Source organism: Uloborus diversus, chromosome 10 (assembly GCF_026930045.1).
Source record: "Uloborus diversus isolate 005 chromosome 10, Udiv.v.3.1, whole genome shotgun sequence".
Taxonomy (NCBI): Eukaryota; Metazoa; Arthropoda; class Arachnida; order Araneae; family Uloboridae; genus Uloborus; species Uloborus diversus.
Window position 1 is genome coordinate 42,801,450 of NC_072740.1, and position 21,528 is coordinate 42,822,977.

Below are 21,528 nucleotides of genomic sequence, written 5' to 3' on the forward strand. Positions count from 1 at the left end.
TGCAGTACTTTAGTGGTCAAATTAGATAGGTGGTCAACTTACAAAGGGTTTGCTACAAGATTCTCAGCCAAATTTGGTGCAAATTGGTGTTCAAGATAGACAGGAGATCAACTAACAAGGGTTGTCAACTTTACAGGTTTTACTGTATATGGAAATAGAGTAACGCAATCACAATACGTGATAATATCATTCAGAAATTTTGTACAAAAAATATTGTAGATAAGAGAACTCAAATAATGTGGGTAAAATGTATAGTTTTAAACATAATACCAATAAAAATTACAAGAAAATAAATATCATTTCACTGAAACTAAAACATACTGCTTTGAAGAGTTTTAAGCTCTGATAAATTTATATTAGAACATAAAAGAAATGCCTTACAAAAAAGACAACACTTTTACCCGAAATAAAAAATTAATGATCTATCCTGTGACGTTTACTAAAATTTGTATTCTTCGTAAAGCTCCAAATAAAACATATATCATACTCCACGTAATAGAATAAATGGCAGTTTCGATGGCGGGAAAAAATTTACGATCACAATCAAACTGCTTTTAAGAGTTTAGCTGCTGCAGGTATCGTATCATAATGAGAATTTCAGGAAAAGCCTTCTTTACTTTAAAAAATGATACTCCTGAAAGATGTTTTTTTTACAAGTAAAAATTAATCCAACATTCATTTCAAGTAAACCGAAAAGTAAGACAAATGATACTTTATGAGTTTTTCCTTGGTGTAATTTTGAGCATATTATTGAGTCAATGTTTTTTTTTTTTTTCTCCACAAAGTTAAGCCTATTTTTTCCTTATATAGGTCAATATGCTGTTTTTTAAATCAAAAGAAAAAATAATAAATTAAGTTTAAAAAACCATCCAAAATTAATAACTGAATCGCTGTCTTGAATATTTTAAAAAGGGTTAAGTCTGTTTAGCATAAAGCTAAACAAATGCAAAAGTTTATATTGAACTGCATTATATATAAAAAGTACAGTTAAAAATGGAGAAAAGCTATAATATTTTAACTGTATTAGTGAAGCATTCATGTTTGATGGAGAAATGCATTAAATGAATTTGATTTTCAAATTATTTCCGTAAAATCTAATATAGAAGCTAGTTCTGGAATTATAACAACATCTTACGAAACAAACATAAAAAACAGATATTTCTTATTCGTCTTTTTTTTTTTTTTTTTTGATGTGGTACTCTAAACAAAATCAAAATCAGTCGGTCACAAGTATAAACGTTTAATGTGGTTCTTTCAATGCAGTTTAATTAATGTAGGTTTCTTTAAGTTCATTTGGTGCTCTAATAAGTAATTTCAAGAAAACAAATACTTTATCGAATTTATGTTTTCACACAACAACGTTAGTCATATGTTACAAATTACAATTTTGTGCATTAAAAACGTATTGTGTGCTTGACTTTCTATGAGTTTTGCTTAGTTTTTTTTAGCTCTGCACAGTAGAGAAGACTGGAACTAGTATGCAAAGGGATAAGTATGGAAATTCGCGATAATTTTCCTGCTTTTGATTTTGCTGCTCTGAGTCACCTGCTATATGCACATAAAGGAAGGTGCTTTGCTAGTGTGTGTTTTCAGTGAGATATATAGCGCGGTATGGATTGCGAGAAAAAAATTTTGTTTTTTCGCTGTTTAAGCACATGTTTATATTCGTAGGTTTTTTTCTTCTACAACTTATATTATAAGTGTGAATTCCTAAAACTAATTAATATTGAGAAGCTCATATTGTGTTGCAACAAATGACGTCACATTTGGATCCTTTCATGAAGTCATTCCTGAAGTAGTGTAACTTGATTTCACTATGACCAGTCGGGGCAAGTAGGCAAACTTTTTTGGGGGTTAGTGTGCAAATTCACATACTTACCTATGCTACATTTTTCGTCTCAAAACGTCAAACAATTAAAGCATACATATTTCAGAATGCTAATTTAATGAAATAATTGCACTGCTTTTACTATGCTTGAGCTAATAATTTCTTACATATACGTCTGTACAAACTTAGCTACTCGCTTACATCCTACATATGCTCTGTTGTTTCAGGAAATTAGACGCTCAAAAGAAAACCAGCTGAGAAAACTCGAACAAATGTAATGCTGCTTACAGCATTACTTTATTTTTTAACTTGAAAATCACGTATTTCATCTCTCAACAGAATTTCGCAATTACTATAAGGGGAATGGAATAACATTTGTGATTTTTTCGAGAAATTTTCTATTTAATGAAATTTATATTATTTTCAGCAGTGATATTTACACTGATGGGATTTAAGTTAGTATATTATTGTGCGCGTATTAAGTCCATACTTTTAAACCTCGTTTTGTTAAGTGAGATAATGGAAATTCTAGGCACTAAAATTTCTACTAAGTTCATACATTTACGAGGATAAATCTTTGCAGAAATTAATTTTAACGGGAAAAAAAAGGTAAATAAGAACCATATAAATTTTTTAAGCTACAGCAAGCAACCCGTTTTGATTTACATGTGTTTTACTTTTCGTGCATTAACTCGAGATTGCTCGCGCAGGGTATGACATACCCACCGCCTTGCTTTCAATGAAATTTCTCCCCCACCTTTTGTTGAAAGTGGAAGATTCCTTAAGTAGCTGATTAAAAGACCTAAACCTTTAAGGGGTAGAAACGGCGAAGACATTCTAAAAGTAGTTTCTTTGGAATTGTCTTCTTTGGGTATGTCATACTCTGTGCGAGTATTTCTGCTACAGTTCTAAACTGACAGCTGTTAATGCTTCCAATAGACTTAAAATTAAAACTAGGATCTAGTGAAGAAATTGCACACCCTTCTAAAAAAGCAAAATCAACGTACAAAAGGTGTACTGAATGCTCCATTAAGAAAGGCAGAAAAACCAAGTTTTTGCTTAAAAAATGTGAAACCATTTTTTATGAAGCATATGGCATGAATTTGCAAAAAAATGCGCAAATTGAATGTAAGTCTTCTTAAATGATATTTTATAATTATAATCTTCTTTCTTATTTGCGTTTTTAAACTTGTTGAAGAAAAAAAAAAGATTGAACTCGAAAATACGAAAAAACTTCCTTGGGTATAAGATACCCTGCGCGAGCATTCCCGTTCGTTTTGGCCGCGCGAGCAATCTCGGGTTGTTTAAAAGATGCTTACGGATACTTTAGAATTTAAATATTTGATTTAGAACTTTTCCTTTACCAAGGGAAAGCTGATATCATTTTTAAATGAAACTACATTTCTTTATCGCATTTAAGAGCGTTATCCATCCCAAGTTTAACTATAGTAATAGTAATTACGCGTTTCAAAAGCAGTTCCTTTATTTAAATTAACTCTATGGATACTGATAAAAAGTCATTTATGCCTAAATCCTTTCCGAATTATAAGTACCCAACTATGAAACACCAAAACTACAGAGGCAAGAAATATGAAATAATAACTTGCCACTATAAAATCAAAAGAATGTATAGTGACTTACGCAAACTATAAACAACGTTTAGCTCAAACGTTCTGCAACATCAGTATAAAAATACCTCTGGTTTTATTATGTATCACAGGAATTTAATAAGAGCTTAGATGCCGAAGTTTTTGGTACTTATATTTTTTCGCAGCAAATTTATGACTTATCCTAGTTTTTTCGCTCCTCAAGTTTTACCAGAAAAAGTCTTAAACCGGATATTTACTACACATTAAGAAAACCTTTATCCGCTTTATTTTTTAAATCGCTCTTAACACAAACACATTAACCCTTTAATTTTCGATTACTGTATGACAATTAATTTTCCGAAGGAGTTTTCTTGGTGAAAAAAAACTCAATATAGTCTGAATATGGAATTTAATGTCGAGGGTAGATTTTATATTAAATTATTTATCCACATGTGGTCATTTTAACCGCAATACAACAACAAAAAAGGGCTTTTCTTCAAAGCCAATATTATAAAAAAGTCTTAGAAGAAACTACTTTAAACAATTTAAAAATGCATGTGTAACATTTCAAAAATATTTTAATTGCATAAAGGAAATCAACATTCCGTTGTCGTGCATTTATATATTTAAAAAAAAAAACTGTAGACGACAACGCACGACAATAGCATTTTAATTAATGTTATTCATGTAAAAGTGACAGAAGATTTTAATAGAACTGAGTAAATAGGAATGTCTAGCAGATCAAAAGACTTGTTTTACTATATAAGACGATATCAAACCGAATCTACCTTATTTCTTAACTTTTCTTCTTTGCCGTAGTCGGGTTTCAGTTTTTTATATATTTTTTATTTTAATTTTGTATTGGTAAACATTAAATGCCTGTTGGTTATTTGTGTGAGTTTTGCATCAGAAACGTGCTGTAGTTGTGCGTCTAAAAATCGCTGGATATTCTTACTTATTGAGTCATATCTTAGCAACAGTGGAGTGGCTAAGATACGTCAGTGGAGGGTGAGTGGAGGGTCTTTTTGCCATCAAATAGTCTTAAAGATTTTGAGGTGAAAATAAGTTTATGTTGTTGTGTTTCTTCTCTTAAAAAAGGATGGATCTATTTGCTTAAAAATACCATATTCAACAGCCTGAAGAACTATATTCAAGTTTCGTCTTTTCAGAAATACATTTAAACTATTCAAAAAATGTTTGTCCTTCAGATATGTTTTGCCAGAAATTTAATACCTATGTATCAATTTTGAAGATATATTAATAAAAGTTTTTAGACAATCTTGAAACAGGGCACAGCTTTTGACTCACAGTTGTGTGCAATGTCACAGCTAGGCGTAATCGCTTCTCAAAATCTTTCTGAGGCAACTATGACCACATTGGTCACACTAGTGTTAAAATGAGAAGCCGGTACTTCTTTAAATTGAAGGAGATTTTTCCATATAAGAGAGTCAGTTACTTCAAAATGTGGCCCCATACCTCTACAGGCATTGAAAAACGCTTTTTCTATAAAGTATGCAAACGCTTTTTCTATAAAGTATGCATTTAGACAAGATATATTCCTTCAGATTCAAGAATATCAAATAAGTTAAAGTTATTTTAAATTTTCAGCAATGCTAAAGAAACATTTCCAAATATACGCGAATGAAGAAAGTATTAGCGTACAATACATCTATATATATATTGCAGTTTTTTACCCTTTTAATGATTTCCTTTTTTTTTTGTTGAGCCTAGCATTTAACATGCTATTGAAAATTTAATGCAAATGTGCTGAATAAATTTTTCTAACTTCATTTTAACACAGTTTGTAATTATAGAAAGGAACTATTGCTTAGGTTTGTATTATTGTTAAAATATTCGAGCATTACTTCACACAACTAAATTTTTATTACATTTTACGACTAAAGAATCTTTAGGTTTTCATGGGTCAAAAAACATGAGTACTTTCTTAAACGTTTAAGGTCATCTTGATTCATTATCTGTTATAATGTAAGCCAAAATAACTTATACAATAACTATTAAAATAAGTTAGATCATTGCTTTCTTCTGTTTTTAAATGACTTCATTTACATTCGTATAAATTGAGTCTTCTAGATATTGAGCATACTATAGTAAGTAAAGTGTAGATACAGAGAGAGATGGTAATGCTATTTGTGCACTTAAGCAAAATGACGCGACGTGTGATTTCGCTTATCAAGGATTCCATTACCTACTGTTCAATGACATTAATAATATGACAGATAACGTAAGCGCAAATAACTCGGGAGATATTTGTGAGCATTGACTTTCAGTTTAATGCAGTAGGTTATATAAGTCGCGTCATTTTCACCAAGAGGTTATTTCAGAGTAGGAGGACTGTTTGGTGAAAATTAATGTGCACTTTGGAAATGATTAAATGTCAGGAAAAGGGGAAGATTAATTGCTCTGATACTGAAAACATATTGTTTTGATTTCGTTTTTAAATAACATACAAGTAAAACCCACAAAAAAAAAGAAAAAAAAATACATCGTTCAACTTGTACGAACAAAAATAAGAGTTTCAGGCGCGTTTTGCGTTTACAAGAAACCCTTTATGTGCCTACTGACGAAGATTGATCCATACGCAAATACACTGCTAAAAAATTAGGGAAGCACATGGTTTTAATAAAATTGAGAAAAAAATTATTCCGGAAACTAATTTCCAATCAAGCCTCAATGTTTTCAGCAAACATGAGGATAAAATGTGAACTTCAGAAGCAAATCAACGTTTCTGTCGTCGAAAAGCAGAAAAAGGATACAAGTGCAGAAACCGTGATTTAACAGAAGCTGATTATTTCACTGTCTGAATAGTAAAATTGAACCGTTCATTGTTTTTTTGATTGGAAAATGCCACGACACCGTAATTTACCGGATCCCATGGCTTTATCGGGGGACTAGAATCCGGGCAAACACAAAGAACAGTAGCAGGCGATGTTAGGAGAGGCATCATTTCATACTCGTTTCACAGTTCTAGAACACAGTTCCTAGTCAAATGTTTTCTCTTTTTTTTGTTGTATTGCATCTTAATACACGTGTATACTCTATTTTATGCATTTGCAAGGCAACCTCACAACGGTTTCTTCACTTTTGTGTGTTTACTCCATTGCTCCTCTAATTGTTTTGAGCAGTGTACTGCAATGTTATTTTCCCTCAAGTTTGGATATACAAAGCCATTCTAATTTTATTCATTATCATGCATTTACGAACGTAAATTAAAAAAGTAAATGTTATGGATTGTGCATCACTGAATATTTAAATCTGAAAGTACGAAACTATTAAATTTTCTCAGTACCTAGATGTGTTGCCGTCGACTCATTTTGCGCTACATTTCACCGTCAGATGTATATCTTCATGCTTGGAAACTTTTACTTTGTGAATAGCAGCACAATTAACGAAGTGAAAATTAACAATACTGAATAAAAATTGCGCAATAGTTAAAAACAGGGAAGTCTCAGGAGAAGTTACTAGCTATAAAGTAACACAATACGAACCACAAACTAAAAGTCACTTTTTAAGCTTTTGCATGCAGAATCATAACTTCCGCAGGTAATAATTTTTGTCAGCCCTTTCCCCCAAAGGTGCGTGCTATATTAAAATGTCGATGGACCACTATTTCATATTTATGTAATGCGGTGCGATCTATGTAACTTAAAAAGCAGTTCATATCATAGTAATTTAAGCCTCACGGAAAAAAATTTGATTATTCAATTTGACATTAGGTACGAGTTTTTACCTGCCTTGTTGATGTTCCAGCAATTAGTTCCATGCTGTGCAAAGCAAATGCTTTAGTAGATTCGCGTTTATGACATACAATTTGGTTCTTTCGATACTTCTTTATGCTGCAGTTAGGTTTCTTCTTTTTCTAATTTGTAGTTTGCCAATAAGTCAGAAGATAAATCTAAGATGAATTTCTACGTTGATAATAATAACATTTTCACGTAAGTTACGGCAATTGAAGTCATGTAAAAAAATTAAACATTTAAACCATTTAGAGAGTTCCTTCTGTACAGGCATTGACGAAAGCAAAGTATAATAATGTATACAACATTGCTCAACTATCATCCTTACAACCATACTTTATGATTTCAACTGCTTAATTACGCAACATAAGATAAATGTTTTATCTTTGTTACTCCTGTACCTTAGTTTTCATATAATTAGGATTATATGATTTTTATTTTTCATGACAGTTTAATTTATAGCCAAATGGTTATGAATATTTATTTGATTACTACATTTCATATTCTCTAAGCCCGAACATAATATTACTCGATTTCTGCATATTTAATACCGTAATTAATATCGAAGTGGAACAAATATGTTAGTACGACAAAAAATTAAGAACTGGTGATTCAGTCTGAAAATTTGGACTAAAAGATACGGATACGAAAAACATGATTAAACTGCAAGGTCTTGAGTCAATCAGCTAATTTCATCGGATATTTCTGTGAATCATTTGTTCCAATGCGTAGTAAACTAGAAGACTTTTATTATTTAGCGATTAGAGGAAACACTAGGAAATCTACAAAAGCCCTCCCAAAATTCAGTTTGTTTATTAATCTTTAAGTAACGTATTCATCTGCTTCGACTCATTTTTTTTTCAGGAGTAAAAAAAAAAAACTTATGCGACAGTTAAGTAGATTAAAAAATAAACAATCTGATACTGCTTTACTTTTTTTCCAGTTTTGTCCTTAGTTTTTGTAGTTTTGAAAACTATAAAGATGAGTGGAGAAATATCCCGGGAAAGATATGTAAACAAAACAAATTTTTAAAAAAATCGAGTTTTAGGATGAATCATCCAGAAGCTCACACTTCTTTGCATTGAAAAAGGTGTTCCTTGTAACACCGAAAAAAGTGTATGTGTAATTTGCAATATTTGTGCTTCAAAACGTTGGTTAATTGATTAATTTAATTTTCAGCACAAAGGCATTTATTCGTTATTATAAATGCATTAGTTCATTGAAATGAATACTTACTCAAATTATTGCAAAAGTTAAGACACCGTAGAACTGGAATTCGCAAAAATCGGAAATAAAAATGAAGGAATGTTGCTGAACGTTAATATTTTTATTTTTGAGCTATTGTACATGAAAAACGCCCCAAAATAATAAATAGAGAACGTAGTAATAACAGAAAATTTTGCAACGGCAAATAATTTACGTTTAATGTCATTACCTCATGATTTAAAATAAGCGGCAGAAACAGATTTTGTCCACCCAACAAAACTGCTCACACGTTAAACACAAACATTTCTTCCCTTTTCAAGGCGTCGCAATCTTTAAGAGTACCCCGGAAATTCGAAACGAGCAGAAGGAATAACTGGAGCAGAAATTCGCCTTACCCTTTTATCCGATTTCCGGACAGCTTCGTGTATTTTCCAGACGAGCTCTGGACCAGCACTGGCGACTTGTTTCCCAATATCGAAGTACTGGGTTATTGGATTCGTTTCTTGGGGGGTCTGAGGAGTGGGCTTCAACTTGGAGAACATCCCGGTTGACAAGACAGTAGTCACCTTTGCCACACCATCGATCTAAGTACAGACTGTCTTTGATGTCGCACTTAGTTCTGCCGACTCATAAGAGCGAAAGCTGAATTCTGAAAAGAAGTGAATGGTTAGATGGTTCACATCTCATAATAGATTAAAACAAGTACATTTTTCGGAATAAATCAATTTTTAAGCAATTTGCATTCATTTCTTTAGGGCGGAAACTTGTGGTGTCACCCGCTCCGCCTCACAAACACACAAAAAAAAAAAGAAATAAAATTAAATTGAATTTTGTCATCTTGAATTCAAATTATGTTTTTCGCAATCACGAGTGTGTGTGTATGTAGGCGTGTGTGTTTGTGTGTAGGGGTATGTGTGTGTAGACATGTGTGTTTGTGTCTGTGTGCAGGCATGAGTGGGTAGTTTAGTGTATGTGAGTGTGTAGGTGTGTGTGTGTATGTGTTTGTGTATGTATGTGTGTAGGTGTATATATGTATATATGTGTGTGCATGTAAGTGCGTGTATGTATGCGCGTGTATGTATGCGCGTGTGTGTAGGACATGGATGCAACCTGGAGACGGTTTTCGTTAGAGGAGTAGCATCGTGAGGAGTCGGTCGACGGTGAGGCTGCAGAGGATGGCGGTGGGGAAATAAAATGATAGGACGTCAAACACAGTCAAATAAAAGCAATAAGCAATCGTGATTGCTCAAAAAAAAAAGAAAGAAAGAAAGAAAAGAAAGAAAGAAAAAGAAAAAAAAAAGTTTTAACGTTTTATGAAACTATGAAATTTATAGTTTTACAGTTTCCAGAAAAAAACTACACTTATGTCATAACAAAATTTTAAGTGGGCTAATGAATAAAAGGCAAATAAAAACTATAAACGCTTTTTATTGAACATGTCCTAGACGCATATCTTTGGTATTACCTTCTTGAAATGAATAAATACCTTAAGTAACAATAGTAAACAACTACTATTTAACACAAATTAGCAAATTAAGTCGAGATACGTGCTTCGAGGTTTCAATGAATCCGTTTTCATATGCACATAAATGATATATTAAGGTGAAAAGTCATTCGGGAAATGAGTTCATTTCTTTGCATTGAAAAATAAGTTTCCTGAAACCCAGAAACGCGTGTCTGAAATCGATTCGCTAATTTATGCTTGATATACGTTGCAAAATAGCATCACCTTCTTACCTATTATACTACACTAATCTTTTTGCATTAAACTACGAAATATTTTAACCCTTTGTTAAAACAGGGGTTAGGTAAGTCAGTACTATTATTCAAACTACGACATTGCGGTAATGATACTTAGTGTCAATCTAAAAAATTCTACTCATTCAACCTAAACTTTACTAAGTGCGTCCATGACATAGCATATTTTTACTAAGCCACACTGTAGCTCGTTTCAACTTTAGAAAGCGTTATCGAAACATGTGCATAACGTTTTCTAAATAATGTGGAGATTTTTAATTTTATAAAGGATAGTTCACAAACTCATATTCCTGTTGTTTAATTAAAGCGACATAAGTAACAAAAAAAAACTCCATGAAAAAAAGGGTTAGTTGGCATTATAGTCGCTTAATACACCGTTTAAAGCTCCATATACAAGAAGTTAATAATAACGTAATGAATGAGTAATGAACACAATGTACTTGATCCTCGTAATAACTACACATTACAATTAATGGTGTATTGATAACGGAGACGAGCATGTAACAAAAAAAAATGGAAAAGATTGTTCACTCGCATAATATAAATTTGGCGGAGATGCTCCTTCAACCTATAAAATGTTGGAAAATCGATTAATTCAGTATATTTTTAGGGTGTTTTCTCAAAAAAAGGGGGGGGGATAAATGTAACATTATTTGCACTCAAGATTTACCCCTAACTAGAAGTGCAAGCAAATGCCATCCCTTTTTTTTATAAATATTTCATATAACATGTCTGAAACTTTTAAATAAACTGTATTTGTTGTAAACATGTTTATTTTTAACTAATTTTATTAGATAGTTAACAATGCAGAGTTATTCTCAGAGGGTCAAAATGACCTACGCCGTATTTCTAGGCATACAAAGACCGCCGTCATTCTATACTAATTGCTAATTTTTTAAAGTATATATATATATATATATATATATATATATAAATAAAAATAGAGAGAGAGATAAATGTACAAACTTATTTGGTATTTTTAAGGCCTTTCCTAAACATTAACTTTTTTTTTCTTTTTTATTAAACGTAAATTTACTTCCTTCTTAGATTCTTCTTCCTTTTTTTTAAGCTGGATAAGAAATTATAAGCAATTTTGAACTCCTTCTTAAACTTTAAAGGTAAGAAAAGATTTTTCTATGGAACATAATGGATTGAGGCCTACTTTGGATCATTAATCAAATGTTTGAAAAAAAAAATGTTTTTGAATCCTACATAAAATCTAAAGATGGAAGCTTAAAAATAAATGTTCAAGCAAAATGGTCCATAATCTTCAATTTATCTTCAAAAGCATGTCTTTTTTTTTTGGAATGAAATATGAGGGTGCACAAAACACCATTATACTAGCAAATATGATATATTTCTAGTGCACTTGGAATTTTGAAGAAAAATTAGAAATGTCGTATTATGCTTTAAATAAATAAAATAAGGTGCCGAAAATATTCGTTTTTGTTTCAACCAATATCACATTAAACAATTTATTCAGGAAGAAATCTAATAATCAGTTCAGAAAAAAATCTGATATTACCAAAAAAAAAAAAAACCTGTTAAGCTTCATGAATAATGACTACCACTGACTTATCGGCACGTTTACGAACGAACGGCTTTAAAATTAGTTCTCAAAAGCATTACTAAGCGAAAATGCTTTGGTATTGAGTTTACATAAGTATAAAAAACCAACAAAGCAAACAAGATTTTGTTGTTATTTATTATTTATAAGATGCTAACGAATACACAGAACTTCAAATGAAGTTTTTGCATGTAATCATCGTAAAAGGTTTTACATTTACTTTACAATTCTTTAAACAATTGAAAAAACAGGTATAATGTTCACTGTTTATTCTTTTCCAATTCGTAAATGTTCTAGTAGTTTTTTTTCTTTTTTAATTTATCGCGGCACTGTCATTTTTAAGTAGAATGAAGGTGCAAAAACATGTGGTGTCATTTTTTTGAGAAAAAAAGATTTTTTTGTTTTGTTTTAAGTTTATCTCTTCTGTACTATTCGTCATTTAAAAACACAAAATTAAATGGAATTACTCGTGTACTCAGATTAATGTTTTGAAAGACTGCATACCTATGTTTTTTTTTCCACTTTTCACATTAATGAGCTTTTACTCTTTTTGCCGAAATGGCCACATGGGAGGTTTGACCCATATCAAATCTGGAAGGCTTGACACGGATCACACCTGCCCTTTTAGTTTTATTTGATGTGGAACAATTTGGCAACTGTATACATTATTTAATTAGTTTTAAAAAGAAATGTTTTTTACTCAACTGAAAGGAGATTTTTGCTCATCAATCTCTTGATATTCATTTAAAACACAACCTGTTAGCATTATTCTGATCAAACTAACCACAACTGAATCTTGCTTTTCGCATTTGTAAGCAAATTTATTAAGAAACCTAACCCGTCTCTACTTTCCTCAATTATGAGCTAGTTTTTGTAACTTAAGTACCTTTAGTTTTATAACAGGAAGAATATGTAAAATATGTATCGAGAAAAGGCAAAAGTGGTAGAAGAATTGGGACAAATACCCTCACTAAAGCTAATATCGAAAAGATCCACAATGTAAAAAAGATAAATAACAATTCTAAATATATTTTTAAAAACGCCAGAAAAAAAAACCAGTGAAAAATTGTTGTTTAGTGAAAAATAGATTTGTCTTCATGTTATTAATATGAAACAAAAATAATTTCTCACCGCAAGTGATTCAGGAGATTATTTCAAAGACTTCTAAACAACTATTGTATCATTAAATTGTATTCACCAATCTCTACTTTTTTGCGTTACAGCGTCTCAAAATTAAAAAAAAAATGTTTTTTTCTCACCACCCAATACGCACATACTCCAAATCATTTTTTTCAATTTTCTTGCTACTTACAAATATACTTATTTAAAATATTCATTTTAGGATTCAACCCCTACCAAATGCACATTTGCGAATAATTTACGGTGTATTTCGCATAGATCAAAAGTCAAAATAAAAGCTATTGCTTGTTACTTTTTTTTAAAATTTTAGCACAATATTTAGTTTACCAAAGGGACTGTCCATAAAAGATGTTTCACTTTTTCAGCATCTGTAATCACACCCCCTTCTTATCACAAAGTGCTGCATTCCTCCCCTCCTCTTCTCACATGTGATACTATTTTTACTTATTGTTATAAAAAATCGTAATGTAACACTTCGTGTTACCCTCTTCCTCCCTTTTATCACAAGTCACAATTTCACAAAGCATGAAAGCACAACTCCATTTGTGGATGCTTTCTAATCTTGTTATCAGTATTTTTTTTTTCTTTCCCCTATTAGCGAGAAAATATTTCAGAAAGATGAAGATTTAAATTTATCAATTCAAAACATTGTGCTTGCGGTTTCTAATATCATTCCAAAACTTTAAAATTGTGAGAAGACAATATCAAAGAAAACTTTTTACGCTCCTCCCTTAGTCAATACGCAAGTATACGACAGGGACTTTAGAAATCGTATTTATCACGGTTCTTGAAGTCCCCAGAACTACTCTTCTTACGTAAAATGAAACATATTTGATAATGTCGTGTAAAAATCTCCTTTCGAATTCACTAAAGAAATAAAGAAAGCTGAGCTTGGTAAGCGTAGAAACTAATTTTCCTCAAAATGACAGTTAATCTAAAAGGCACTTTTTAAATGATTGATTCTAACTTTGTAACTGACATTGCATCATCTATATATATATAAATGAATGTTTGTCTGTATGTCATCCATGAGCTCAAAAACTACCCGGCAGATTTGGCTGAAACTTTCACCGTTTGTTATTTTTGGTACTGGGAATGTTTATAGACCAGTTCGAAAAAACGATCGATAGTTCCTTTTTTATTCCAATTTAAGTCACAATCCATTGGATAAATACAAATAAAATTATCGGCTGCAGAAATTAATTCGCGTGAAAGATCTCATTGATAAGAAGTTAGCTGTTGCCATTTTTCTTGAGTTTGAACAAATAAATTCTTTCTTTATTGTTTTATGGCTTTTCATGCAACGGGGGGATTTAAAACTTTTTCTATTTGATATTTTTAGCGATTGATTGATCTTGCAAACTGCGTGAGTACAAAATTTGAGTATAGTCACGGCTTCACTTGATACCTGGACCGATTATTATGAAAATTGCTATATATATGTATTTTTCCACGGAGAAGGTGCATAATATGCTCATTGAAGCCACTCGCCACCAGGTGGCACTGCAGAGTAGCAACTTCTGAACCGTTCAACCGATTGTCATGAAAATCAGTATAATGATGTATTTTTTTGTTGGCGTAGCAACGCGCGTCGGGCACAGCTAGTTTACAATGTACGATGGTAAAAAATAAGGAATTTTTACATGAGTTTAGTTTTTAGGGTTAAAAAAGCTAATTATGCAAACTTGATGCAAAAAAAAACAGGATTTTTCAAAATTGTTTTTTTTTTTTTTTTTTTTTTTTTTTTTTTGCTGTTTGATACTTTTGGGCGAGAAAAATTCGGCTACAAAGCGATTTGAAACACGCCATGTTCAATCAGGCGTTTCGTGTCAAAACCGACTCAATTCATGATGTTTCATTTTTTGATACTTATAGGGGGAGGGGTAATTATCATGCTACGAAACGATGCAGAGCACACCTAACTCAATCAGGTTGAAAACTGTCCAAAATCAGGTCACTTTGGAAAAAATGCCCATTCCGTGATTATTATTATTTTTTTTTCATGCATAAAATTTTAAAGCAGCGAAGTGAGTTGAAGAAAGTAATGGGGGTTTAGCTGGTTTGAGCGATTTAGAACACACTCTGCTCAACAGGTCTTTCGTCTCAAAACCAGCTTAATCCATGATTTTTCTTTTTCTTTTTTGTTATATACTTATAATAACCTCTTTAGCGTCTAAAAACTCACAACCACTTTAATTTCAGTTTGATAAAAAATTTTAGTACAAGGTACGATGGAGTTTTTATATGGGTTTTGTTTTTTGGGTTAAAAATAAATAAATAAATAAAAACTATATTAATTTGAATTTTTGACATCTTGAATTCAAATTATGTTCTTCGCAATCACGAGTGTGTGTGTATGAATGCGCGTGTGTGTTTGTGTAGGCGCATTTGTGTGGGTGTGTATGTATGCATGTGTTTGCGTGTTGTGTATGCAGTGCTGTGTGTGTGTAGGCGTTCGTGTGCGTGTGTGTGTATGTAGGCATATGTGTTTGTGACTGTGTTCAGGCATGAGTGTGTATGTACATGTGTGTGTGTAAGAGTGTGTGTTTGTGTCTGTGCGAAGGCATAAGTGTGTGTATGTGTGTGTAGGATATGGATGCAACCAGGTGACGGTTTTCGCAAGACGAGCAGCATCGTGAGGCCGGTCGACGGGACGGTGGTGCTGGCAGAGGGTGCTGGTGGGAAAATAAAATGATAGGAATTCAAAACAGTCAAATGAGAACAATAAGCAATCGTGATTGCTCAAAAATAAATAAATAAATAAATAAATAAATAAATTGTATTTTGACATTTTGAATTCAAATTATGTTTTTCGCAATCACGAGTGTGTATCTGTCGGCGTGTGTGTTTATGTGTATGTGTGTGTAGGCGTGCGTGTTTGTGTGTGCATGTCTGTGTGTATGTGTGTGTAGGCGTGTGTGTTTGTGTCTGTGTACAGGCATGAGTGTGTGGGTATGTGTGTATAGGTAGGCGTCTGTGTTTGTGTCGGTATATATATGTGTGTGTGTGTGTAGGTGTGCATGTAATGCGTGCGTGTGTGTGTAGGATATTGACGCAACCTGGAGACGGTTTTCGATAGAGGAGCAGCATCGTGAGGCCGGTCGACGGTGGTGCTGGCAGAGACAGCGGTGGGAAAATAAAATGATAGGACGCCTAAAAAAAATCAAGTGAGAACAATAAGTAATCGTGATTGCTCAAAAACTAGTTATGCACTTTTGATGCAAAATTGCAAAAAAAAAAAAAAAAACCTTTACTTTATCAAATACTAATGATTCAGTTTTTAAAAAAATATCAAGATGAGAGAAGTAGAAGCAATTTTAAAGGATTCATTTGTTTAGATTTTTAGAAAGGATTGATGTAAAATTCTAGAAGACTTATTCTGTTTAGCAAGTTTTAAGGAAAGGGAGTTCAAAAATTGCGTTGCGTAGTTTGTCCGACAGTGAATCAATAACAGCCAAGTGTTTCTTCAAGAATGCCAGAGAAAAACTCAGATTTATGATTAGAATTCTGACAAAAAGTTCTCCTTTTACGACGTGGTTAGAGTTTCTAAAGAAAAAGTACCCCTATACATTTTCTGAGTTGCAAAACGTCAACAACTCCTGCGAAATATTCGAAATTGAATTAGAAAAAAAAGCTCACCATTTTAAGTTCTGAAAAAGGAGTGAGAAAGAATTTTCCATTTTTCTATTCTTTCCACTGTTGTTACCTATAAAATAGCTCACCTGTTGCCTTGTCACGTATTTTGAAAGTTACAAAGTGCAAGAAAGATAACGTATCTTGAATGATTTTTTTTATTCATACTTTATTATATTTTACTAATGGAAAATCAAAAATGAAATTGCGTAAAATTTTTGCTAAACGCAGTTTCGACGGAACAAAGTGCTCCAAGGCATTTTGGAAGCTTCATGATACTGTCTAAAAAGTTTTTTTTTGCCCAAAAAGTAAATAGGTATACAAAATATAAAAACTATTTTAAAGGAGCAAGATAAATCGTGTTCCCCATACCGTTGTATTGCATGTTTTACAGAAGTTTTTTAACAAAACAGAAAAGTTTCGGTGACAGCTTAGGAGAAAAGGTGAAGTCTTGCAGATCTCCAAATTTCTTAGTTGACATGGATCGCTGGTAGATCTCGACAGACTGTCAATGGATTTTTTGGACCACTGTTCTAAATTAAATAATTTTGAACATTTAAAATTTTCTTAATTTTAATTTTGGTTTTCAGCTTTTTTGGTTTTTTAAAATTTGTTTTATGAAATGTGCACAAAAATTGCTGTGTAGATTGATTAATGTTTAAAGTTAGTAAAGAAAAACTACTATTTTTCAGAGCAGAAACTGTCTTTTAAATTCAGGACAGCGGTGGCCTGACAGGTTGGACTTCGTACTTGTAACTGGAGGGTTCCAAACTCGATCCGAACTAGCCGGCCGAAGATCCTTCTTGTCCGCCGATGATGACTGAGGCATTTTAGATATGCCGCGGTCATCAAGTCGTCCAAGTTAACCAATATCTCTAGGGATGCTGGACCAGGAGTCGTTCGGGTACTGATTTGGATCAAAATTATCAAAATGTTGATAGATGGTGCTTCCATCTATTGTATTCTGTCTGATCTAAAATGGACTTCCTCCTTAGTAGTGCTCTATAAACGAAAACCGTACCTCTCTGCCTTAAACCTGGTAGCATTCACTGCTCATTCTCGGATACCGGGTATTAGCAATAACAGCAACAATTTTTAAAATGGGGAAAAAAATAAAGTGCTCATTGAATGAAAATATTACACCTCATCGGACGTTTTAAATTTCTGAGGATTTCCTTTTCGAAATCACAATCAGTATAAAGCTGTATCAACTCGTTGTATTTCCAGACAATACTGTTAAAGTGTATCATCGCGATTGCAAGAATTAAACCTCGTGTGTGATATGCAACAGAATTACTTTACTACTTTTTGCAAAAATATAAATGAATTTGCAACATATACGACCAGTAAGCATAAAGATACATTTTTAATTTATACCAGCATCAGGCACGATCTTTCCACGTTGACAGCAGCATGCACTAATAAACTAAGTTCTGAAATTTTCAGGAAATACTTAAAACCGCAGATTCAAAGTAATTTTAGAACGAAGGTACATCAACGAAAAACAATGTTGCCAATCTATCGTGTTTCACAAAAGCTAATAAAACTGGCAAGACAGCGCAGATGATATTTTAAAAAAATGAAAACTAAACCTATCAATCTTTTTGATTATGTAGAAAAATATCTTTCATTCATTTTTCATCAAATAACTATGATAACGAAACAGACGATATTTTAATAAGAGAGATATCTCCTTCTCCCTTTTTTTTCCTTTGAAAAACTATTTTACAATTTCAAACCAGACGATAATTTGAATTGTTGATGATATCAGAGTGTTACTCGATCAGTGATTTTGGCTATTATATATATATATATCTATATATATGAAGATTCTTTGAGAATCTTTGTCACAATTTCAAACCAGACGATAATTTAAATTGAAGATGACGCCAGAGCGTTACTCGATTAGTGATTTTGGTTCTCATATATATGAGGATTTTTTCATTACGTTGAACTTTTACATTATCATTTTTCTTGCCTTTTACGATTGAAACGTATACATTTATTTTAAACAGCAATATAATTAATTTAAAAAAACAACCTTACTTCATGTAAGACAATAAATTACGAAATCAAACCTTTCTTTAACACTTTCAATGAACTTATTTTCTATTTTAGAAACTTAACTATTCTTATCACATCTTTGATGGCCTAAAATAATTACTAAACTTTTTCGGAACGTTTAGTACAACTATTACAGCATATACTTTTAACATGAAGTAGCTCTAATTAAGCATGAAATAGCTCCATGACAAATTAGCTTTATTTGCCCTTTTTAGCAGTCAGATAATTTGCAAGTTTCACAACACATAAAAAATGGCAATAAATTGCAGAGTGAGATCCATTCAGCTAGCAAAAAAGTTATGCAACTCCAGAAGTTTTCTCAATTTTTCAACTTTCTGTTTTTTAAAACTCCAAACCGGACAAATGACATCTTTGGTCTTATTAATGTTGCAAAACTACATAAAAATACTATTTCTAATTTCACCCAAACCTTTTTTTATGCGGTGTATACGGACCGCAAAAAGTTGTTTTTGCAACACAGTTAAAAAAAAAAAAATGCGGTGGATAGGGACCGCATAAAAAAAGTCTCACATAGAAAATAACACCAAAACTTACAAAATTGTAATATTTTAAGAAATCAAAATAAACCAAGTGATAATAATTTTTGCTGAGTAGTCAGACAAAATTTCCCAAATAGGGAAATTTTGGGGAGGTCACAGTGACTTCCCATCGCGGTGCCTATGTCATCACTTGAAGATCTTACCTCGCACTAGTTTTAAAAATAATTTTGTATATTGAATCCCAATCTAATTGAAATTTCAATATACCGCACAAAAAAAAAAAAAAATCGCATAAAAAAAAAAAAAAGACCACATGAAAGCAGGTTTGGGTATATAATACTAAACATTCTGGAAAAATACTAGGAAATACAACAATGTAAAGTATGTTTTTCTGCATTGCGTTAGTGATGAATTATTATAATTTAATAAACAAACAATTAAGAAATTATTTACCACTATCACAGTTTAATAATTCGTCAGTGAAATGAACAGAATATCCTAAAGCATTCGATCGATTCTAAGAAAGTATCTATGATATCACTGAAACGATATTTCTTCTCATCCTAAATTCGTAACCCCCGCCCCCACCCCAAGGCAGGTTATTAAATACATTATTTTATTTCAAGGTTAAGAATGCTTCAAAAGAGACTGTCTCGTTTAAACTTCAATCTGAATCCTCAACTGAAATTAGAATTTTCATTGGAATGCTGCCAAAATTTTCTAGGACCGCAATTAAAATTACATTTGATAACTTGACAGAAATTCAATAAGTGCTTCGTGTCACCACGTGACTTTCGATTCTAAAACTCATTTGACTGCTACCTGGTTTGGTTAATCATGACGTCTTTTGCGAACAAAGTAATTAATTTGCAACTCCTAGAATAAACTGAACATACTGTTGCGATCGCAATCATTTCTAAACGTAAGAGTAAAGAAGGAAATATATCTCATAAATCACTTCACTTTGATTTCGAAATAAAGTGAGCAACAAATTAGGAATTAGCTAAAAGTTAAACTATGATGTTTGAATCAGTTAACACAGAGCTGATGTTACAACTGCTATATTTATTACGCGTTTATTTCAGGTGTACACAGTACGATCTGAAAATATAACCAAACGTTTTAGTAATAGAATAAATTAAGCAAGGTAATATGTTTTGAAGTTAATATCACTAGCGTGCAAAAAAGAAAAAAAAAATATTCAAAACGCTTCTGAAACTATTCTCGCTAAATCCTATATAAAATGATTTCTTGAACCCATATATGAGTCAGTGTGAAGCGAAAGGATGTAAGTGCTGAAATTAAAAATTCGGAGATAATCAGTACAAACGGTATATGAACCTCTCCTCTGTTTTAGGGCACGAGATGGTACTATTAGCCCTGGTAGGTTCCGCTATACAGCCTGATTTAGGAAAAAAAGCAACGAAAGCTTACCTAGGGTCTGCACTTTAAACGCGTTTTACTCGAAACTGTATAAAGTCCACTTACATCTTTTTGCTTCTCACTACCTCATATGACCATCGTTTTTCTTTATTACGTCCCATTTTTTACTTTCTTCTATATCTAATATATAGAAGAAAGTATTGGATTCGTGCAAATTTTCGAATTTCGAATTTTGACGGATTCGAACGTTTTGAGGTGTGCTGAGTCCATTTCGACTATTTTTAGAAATGGCACCAGCCAAATTTGTTCAATTTTTTAACATTTTTATAGCTCTTATTTGGAGAGGAAGGAAGTGTTATATTGAGCATTAATATTTTTCTGAGGAAATAGAAAGGTACTAAGCTGAAATGCATGAGCATTTGAATCAAGTTGGAAAACTTGTATGAGTATTCACCACTAAAATATTTTTAAAAGTCATCAGTAAACAACTTTTTTGCTAGGAGAAGGTTTTACAACTTTTCTGACACACAAATGGAGTATGGAACTTCCTCCTGAGAGCCGAATGTTCGAAAAAAACTCACGTTGCAAAAAAATATTTAAAAAACTATTGGAAGCCTAGACGGTTGCATAGTCAGTCTAAACTTAGATCTTCAGTAAAGAATCTTCCTAAATTATTCAACTTAAACTTACGAATATAACTAAGATTAAAAACGATCTACGATATGTTATAATGCATATTTTTGCTTATCATATAGCATTAATATATATGTATGCTTATAATACAGCATTAATGTATGTTTAAGCTTATAATATAGAAGTACACCGCCTCTATTGTTTTTCAATATATCAAAAAGTGTTTGACAATGGAGGCAAGCGGTGTCTCCCCACAAATATAAATATCATAATGCTACATTATAAGCATACCTAAGTTCATTTTTGATCTTAATTATATCTGTGAATGGAATTTAATACGGGAAGCTTTATTGTTAATTCATGCTTTTAGTAACAAAATCAGCTCAACCTGTGATTTTTCAAAAGTTTTTTTTTCTTTTTTTTTTGATATTTATGTATGGGTACTTTTACACTACAAAGTGATTTTTAACAC

The 21,528-nt window shown here is 32.0% G+C and overlaps 1 protein-coding gene across 1 annotated transcript in view; it reads right to left on the reverse strand.

Moving 5' to 3' along the window:
- The window catches only part of LOC129231732 (SCY1-like protein 2), a 347,631-nt gene extending 338,711 nt beyond the window's left edge, over positions 1–8,920 (reverse strand). The window contains exon 1 of the mRNA XM_054866094.1: positions 8,774–8,920. Coding sequence (XP_054722069.1) covers positions 8,774–8,920 — 147 coding nt within the window. The remainder of the gene's footprint in view (positions 1–8,773) is intronic.
- Positions 8,921–21,528: the final 12,608 nt, after the last annotated feature.